The 7,443-nt window shown below is 53.7% G+C and overlaps 1 protein-coding gene across 1 annotated transcript in view; it reads right to left on the bottom strand.

Annotated features, from left to right (window-relative positions):
- Window positions 1-7,443, bottom strand: part of Zmynd8 (zinc finger, MYND-type containing 8) — a 100,470-nt gene that overhangs the window by 11,099 nt on the left and 81,928 nt on the right. The window contains exons 16-19 of the mRNA XM_013010737.1: window positions 5,295-5,729; window positions 3,787-3,977; window positions 504-584; window positions 376-451 (exon numbers count right to left, since the gene is read on the bottom strand). Of these exons, the coding sequence (XP_012866191.1) occupies window positions 376-451; window positions 504-584; window positions 3,787-3,977; window positions 5,295-5,729 (783 nt within the window). The remainder of the gene's footprint in view (window positions 1-375; window positions 452-503; window positions 585-3,786; window positions 3,978-5,294; window positions 5,730-7,443) is intronic.

Here is a 7,443-nt window from a genome sequence, read left to right on the forward strand (position 1 = left end):
CTCTGCAGGTTCGCAGTCTCTGCTTTGTGCTCCTTGATTACAACAGAACTTAATCAGGCCAGGTGCTGGTGGCTTGCGCCTGTAATCCTAGCTATTCAGGAGGCTGAGGTCTGAGGATCGGAGTGTAAAACCAGCCCTGGGAAGGCATATCTGTGAGACTCTTTATCTCCAATGAACCACCAAAAAGTCAGAAGTGGAGCTGTGGCTCAAGTAGTAGAGCACTACTAGCCTTGAAGGAAAAAGCTAAGAAAGAGCACCCAGGCCCTGAGTTCAAGCCCCAGGACCGGCACACAAAAGAACTGATCACACAGAGCACAGAGCTTAGCAAGTCTCCAGGCCACGTGGTTAAGGAGAGAGGAGGCTGTCAACACCCACAGCTAGCAGAACATATGGGCTGCTGGGAGCCTGTTTCTGGGGCTCTCCGGGCCAGCGACCCCACGCGGCCACCTCTCTAACAGCCCACAACCCCCTCAGCAAGCAAGAAGCCCAGTGACGTGTCTGACCTCGGCAAGGGTGCTGCCGGTAGTGTTTTTGGAAAGATCGTTGTAAATCTCTGTCATCGTCCCTTTAATCGCATCCATCATCTGAAAGATAAAACCAGAAACAAGGCAGTGACCACCCTGACACTTTCCTAGATGACAGGAATCTACACAACTGGCATGTATCAAACACCCATTCCCCACTTCGGGGGGACCAGGTTTCTCTGGGGCTCTGAGTGATCGTGGGAGGTGGACAGGGGGACAACGCTGGTGTCTCAGGGGAGAGGCCCAGGGCCCAGTGTGGAGAACGGCCCTGCTACAAGCTGATGCCAGCCTGGATGGAGCTACTGCGACAGTGAAGCCCGGGCATAAAGCAAGTCAGGGCCAGGTGCTGGTAGCTCACACCTGTAATCCCAGCTACTCAAGAGGCTGAAATCTGAGCATCAATGATCAAAGCCAGCCCAGGCAGACAAACCTGTGAGACTCTCCAATGAACCAGCAAAAAGCTGGAAGCGGAGGTGTGGCTCAAGTGACAGAGCACCAGCCTTGAACAAAGAAAACCAAGTAAGAGTTCAAGATCCAGCACTAACAAAAGCAAACCACAACAAAGAACAACCATATACTTTTGAATGAGACACAAGGTTCACCACTGCCAGGGCACAACGGAATGGCTTTCCAGGGCCGGCGGTGCGCCTACGCGGTGTGATCACTCAGCACGCACAGTGCCCAGCACCACAGAGAAGCATTCAATGTCTTTCAGGCATGCCTCCAACACCACGACAACTCCAGAACCCTGCCAACACCGCACCAGGAGGCCCATCTCCCTCTTCAGCCTCCCTTCTCCCCCCGCCCCCCGTACTCACGTCCTACCCAGTTCCTCAGCCCCTGACAACAGCAGTTTGCTGGGTCTCTGTGGGTGCATGTTCTGTGCATTTGGATGCCCACACTTAATCTGATCTCAATCGCAGCCTGTGACGTCCTTCCGAAAACAGAGGTGGTGGCTACTGTGATGTCTTGACATTGCGCTCTGCTCTCTAGCTCATTTCCCATTGTGTGTGCATGTGTGTGTGCCACTGACACTGGGGCTTGAACTCGGGGCTTCAACACCGTCCATTAAGCTTCTTTCACCTAAGGCAAGCTCCTCTACCTCTTGAAGCACAGCTCCGAGTCCTCAGATCTCAGCCTCCCAAGTAGCCAGGGCCCTGGTGCCAAACTTCCATCTTCTTTAACCAGCTTTGAGCCCTGAGTCAGCAGCAAGTCAATGGGGGCAGCCACCACAGCCAAGCAGCGGCTGTGAGCTTGGTGGGTGACCATCACTACCCTCCTGGACTCCATCTCAGTCTGCTGGAACAGCCCCGGGTCTCCCCAGTCTTCCAGAACTCTCCATGTCCATGGGAAGACAGAGCACATCTGATCAACACATCTGAATGTCCCATTCCTTCTTGCCAGGTGCTCTCTGTGTGCCTCAGTTTCCCCAGGGAAAGAAGCATAACAGCGCCCTGCTGGGTGAGCTCAGGGATGGAGGAGGAATTCCAGAAGAAAGTCTGTGTGTGTGGATTCTGACAGACTCACCTGAACCCACACAGGCAGTCAGTGCATTGCCAGGCCCCAGAGACTAACCCTGAATTCACCCCAAACCAGTGAACCACACCGGTCCCCGCTGGCCGCGGGGCCTGACAACCACTGCCAGCACAAACACGTGTGTCACACGTAGCCCTCGTCCATCTCTGCAGACCCTCCGGGTCACCATAAAAACCCCGGCACAGAGGTTTACAAGAAAATCTGAGACGGCCAGGGCAATCCGACCAGGGCAGCGCCTGCAGCCCTGTTAAACCCTCATGAAGCCGCACCAACTTTTCCTTCCAAATACAGAATCGAGTTCCACACTAATGAAGGTAGCTCCACTGCCAAAACACACAGGCGCAGGCAGGCTGTACCCCCAAAAGCGCTCCCCAACATGTTAGCATGTTCGTTTATCTAAGTGCAAAGAAAGCATCCATCCAAACCGGGCCTTCTGCATTTACCAGGTAGGCCTCAGCTTACTGATTTGTAAACAAACAGCCTAGACCACATCAATGACAGGGAGAAAGGGGAGTAACTGGAAGCCAAGCTACTTGAGCAATTGTACCTCTTTAAATCAGTAATTAAAAAACAAAATTACCCACCCATTTTCTTACAAGCCTTTTGTGTGTGTGTGCCAGCACTCGGGCTTGAGCTCAGGGCCTGGGTGCCATCCCTTAGCTTTAGCTCAAGGCTGATGTACTACTTTTGGAGCTAAATCTCCACTTCCAGCTTTTTCTAGTTAACTGGAGATAACAATCTCATAGATTTTCCTGCCTGGGCTGGCGTCAAACTGGGATGCTTAGATCTGAGGCTCTTGAGCTGCTAAGATTACAGGCATGAGCACGTGTTCATTTTTATTCCAGGAACTGAACTGAGCCGAGCAAAAGGGGGTCCATGAACCCCTCTCCATTCCTGGAATGACTAAGGCGTGGGCAGCAGGCCAGGCCTCGCTCATAGTGAGTCATTACCACCTTTGCCCACATGGCTTCTTATTGTTTTGGTTGGTTGTGAGCCTGGACGCTGTCCCTCAGCTCTTCAGCTCAAGACTAGCACCCTACCACTTAAGCCATAGCACCACTTCTGGTTTTCTGATGGTTAACTGGAGATAAGAGATTCACGGACTTTCCTGCCCAGGCTGACTTTGAACTACGATCTCAGCCTCCTGAGTAGCTAGGATTATAGATGACCAACAACTTAAACCCTGAAGCGTAATGATAACTCCACTGTTTACACTTGTGCTTTATGGAGGAGGTTTACAATGTTCTACAGTTGTGTTAGGAACCAACTTGAAGTCAGGTGTGGGTGGCTCACACCCATAATCTTAGCTACTCAGGAAGCTGTGATCCAAAGGATTGCAGATCAAGGCCAATTCATGGAGAACAAGTTTGTGAAACTCTATTTCCATAATAAACATCAAAATGCCAGACTTGCAGGGCATCGTGGCTCACGTCTGTCATCCTAGCTACTAAGGAGGGTGAGATCTGAGGATCACAGTTCAAAGTCAGCCCTGGCAAGAAAGTCCATGAGACTTTCTCCAATAAACCACCAGAAAAGCGGAAGTGGCGCTAAGGCTCAAGTGGTAGAGCACTGGCCTTGAGCTGAAGAGCTAAGGGCCCTGAGTTCAAGCCCCAGGATTGACAGAAAAGAATGAAGAAGGAGAAAGGAAGAACATCAACTGGCTCCGGCCTGAGCGGCCCGGCCCGGCCCAGCTTCCCAGGTGCAGGCCCGGCACCCTTCCACTCGCCTTGCTCGTGTACTTGGCGATGTCGGCGGCCACGTCGGCTGAGGCGGTGGCGATGGGGAGGTCGGCGCTGATGGCAGATGCCAGGGTGCTGGAGGAACCCGAGCCGCTAACCAGGGACGAGGGCTGTGTACTGGTCACCAGGGTGATGGTGGACGTGGACGGGCTCTGGGTGACTTCCTTCTGCTGCACAGCTAGGAAGGCAAAGGGTCCTGGTTACCCCGGCCGTGTGGGAAGGGCCTGTCCCCCTGCACGAAGCCGGGGCGAGGATGTGAACCCCACGGCTGTTACCCACGAGTCAGGATCCCACCTGGGACCTGGACCCACAGCCAGGTGCTCTGCACTCGCTTCTCAGCCAGGCCTCAACCTTAACGCTACGAGCACTCGAAAGGACACAACCGTCACTATGAGCTAATGGCCACGTGGCGGGGGACCCCTGCCCCCTCCCCCGAAAAACACGCCTGAGAAAAAACTGCCTGCAGCCCATGAGGAAGATGGACCCAACTTTTGGTTTCTCAGGAAGACGGGCATCTTACCTTAAACCAAACACATTAGTGAGCCCGCACGGGCCACACACGGACAGATCCCCGCTCCTCTGCTTTCTGAGCTGTTTGTTTTCTCTCTCTACTGAGCCCCTCCGCCCTCTGCACTCCCTCAGGCTACCTGCCGGGTCTGCACCAATCAAGGCTCACACTCAGGGGCTGGTGCTGTCCCTAAGCTTCTTCCCTCAAGGTGAACCCTGTCCCCACTTGAGCCTCTACTTCACGCTTTTCAGTGGTTAATTGGAGAGAAGAGTCTCATAGACTTTCCTGTCCAGGCTGGGTTCAAACCACCATCCTCAGATCTCAGCCTCCTGAGAAGCTAGGATTCCAGGCATGAGCCACCAGCATCTGGCTCTGGAAGGCAACTTTCCTGCCCCCTGCTCACTTCCCCCAAGCCACAGCAAGAGGCCCACGCACGTGCACAAGGAAATTTACACTTATGGCAGCAAAACAATAAGTTAATTTAAAAAAAAAACACAGAAGCAGCTAAATGCCCACCAATCAGTGAGAGAATACTTTCATCAACTACAGAATACTACGCAGCCGTCGGAAAGAAGGCCAGGCCGGGTGCACCGACACACACATCTCCAACACATGCTTGAGGGGTGGGTGAGGGGATGAGATGGGGAAGCAAGAATGGCACCATTTCTATGCTTTAGAACGAGGAAGAAATAAAGAGAAGGGAGGGATGGACTGTCTGATGAAGTCACATATATATGTGTAAATATATATATATGCACACATGCATGGAGAAGCAGTTCCCGGCAGCGGGTGGAGAGGGGATGGGATGGAAGGCGGATGAGTAGACGTGGTGTGTCTTAGAGATGGCACGCCCCCATTCACGACATGGAAAGGGGCAGATGGCACATGGATGTTTAACAATACAGGCCGGGGGGGGCGGCGATCTGCAGGCGTGCAGGACACGGGGTGGGGCCGGCCGAGGTCCTGCGCGGCGGGCGGCGGCCGTACCTTTCACGGCCTGTCTGGTCTGATATCGGGTCCCTTGCGCGGGCTGCGGCGGCGGTGGCGGCGGCGGCGGCTGACGCTGCATCTTCTGAATGTGCCACTTTGGGGAGGACGTTTGAAACTTACTTGAGGCGTTCCACACGACCCGCTGCACGGCCGGGGCAGTCTCCTTCGGCAACAGGGGCCTCTGCTTTTTCACCGGGCTTCCTGTGATGGCCGTGGTGGCAGGCGCTGGGACTGTGACAGTGGATGTGCTGTTGCTGTTGCTGCTGCTGCTGCTGCTATTGCTGGTGCTGCTGGTGCTGCTGCTGCTGCTGCTGGTGGTGGTGCTGGCGGGGACCCCAGCCGCGGGGGCCTGGGTGGCAGAGCGGGTGAGCACTGGCGTATCGGGGGGAGACTGGCTGCCTGCCGCCGTGGATGGGGGTGCTTTCCCCACAGCTGCAGCCCGGGGAAAACAAACACAAAGTCACGGGACTCGGTTCACCTGTGACAAGGCCAGGCAGGCAAGTCTGGGGTTAAAAACCACCTAACCTCTGTACATCATCTTTATCACAACAATACAAAAAATGTAAAGCCAGGCCAGGTGGCACCCGCTTGTAATCCTAGCGACTCAAGGAGGCTGAGATCTGAGCATTGAGGTTCAGAGCCAGCCTGTGCAGAAAGGTCCCTTTGAGACTCTTATCTCCAATAAAGCACTCAAAAACCACAAGTGGCGCTGTGGCTCACGTGGCAGAAGGTGAGCCTTGAGCTAAAGAGCTCAGGGACAGCACCCAGACCTTGGCTTCAAATCCCAGGCCTGGCCAAAAAGAAAATCAAAAATAAGCAAATAAACAGAAGTTATAACTTTTAATGTTTAAAACCAAAAAACCAGCCAAGGCAGGGACTCAGGAGGTCCACACACAGCCCACCTTGCAAGGAAGTGAGATCTTCCTACATTTCATGTCTACACTCAGGCAACTCCCAGGTCACAAGCAAGGTGGGAGTGTGGGGCGGGGGCTAAAAGAGATCCAGCCCCCACCCTCATGGGCCACCAACCAGAGGGGGAGCCCAGAGCAATCAGGACCAATCAGAGCCAGCCAGAAGACAAAGCCAAAGACAGAGCCCAGGAATGGGGGCCTCCCAAAGGCCCAAGGAACCACCTCCCAGAAAGCAAAGGGTCTCTCCGGCCTTTCCAGATCCCTCACAGTAGGGTCTGAGGAGACTCCTGGGAGCTAGACTCCAACTCCAAAATCAGCCCCAGGGCCCAACAAAAGTCACCGCCAAGGACAGAGCCGGGCTTCAAGTTTCTGTTGCACAGTTCCTGTCCGTGTCTTTTTTTGGCCAGGGGAAGGGGCATGCTGTTTCCTTGGGGGTCCTCAGGGCCTTATGCTTGCCAGGCAGGTACTCTATGGCTCCAGACTCATCTTCAGCTTGTCAAATATCTGGGGGCACAGTGGTAAACATTCTTCCACGAAGCTTCCACATTCTCAACATTTCACTACTTTGCTCTTGCTGGGTGCCCAGTGGCTCACACCTATCATCTTAGCTACAGAGGAGGCTGAGATCTGAAGATCAGTTAGCAGCCAGCCCGGGCAGGAAAGCCTGTGAGATTCTTATCTCCAATGAACGACCACAAAGTCAGAAGTGGAACAAATGGCAAGTGTGTGTGTGTGTGTGTGTGTGTGTGTGTGTGTGGCGGGGGGTGGGGGAGTGGGGAAAGCTTAAGGAACCTAGGTACTGGTGGCTCATGCTACTCAGGAGGCTGCAAATCTGAGGATCGCAGTTCAAAGCCAACCCAGGCAGGAAAGTCCATGAGACACTTATCTCCAATTAACCACCAAAAAGCTAGGAGTAGAGCTGTGGCTCAAGTGGTAGAATGCTAGGCTTGAGCAAAGAGAGGGAAGCCCTGAGTTCTCGCCCCAGGACCAGTACCCCACCCCCAAAAATAAAAGGTTTTTAAAGTAAGTCAAGAAGTTTCAGTTTTTGCCTACATGGCTAGGAAGCTCAGAGCCCAAATGGAAACTCAGCTTTGTTAACTGAACATGAGAACAGCAGATATTTTCTTTCCTTTTTTCATTTTTTTGGGGTCCGGTCATGGGGCCTGAACTCTGGGCCTGGGCACTGTCCCTCAGCTCTTCAGCTCAAGGCGAGCGCTCTACCACTTGAGCTACAG

This window comes from Dipodomys ordii, unplaced genomic scaffold (assembly GCF_000151885.1).
Source record: "Dipodomys ordii isolate 6190 unplaced genomic scaffold, Dord_2.0 Scaffold13, whole genome shotgun sequence".
NCBI lineage: Eukaryota > Metazoa > Chordata > Mammalia > Rodentia > Heteromyidae > Dipodomys > Dipodomys ordii.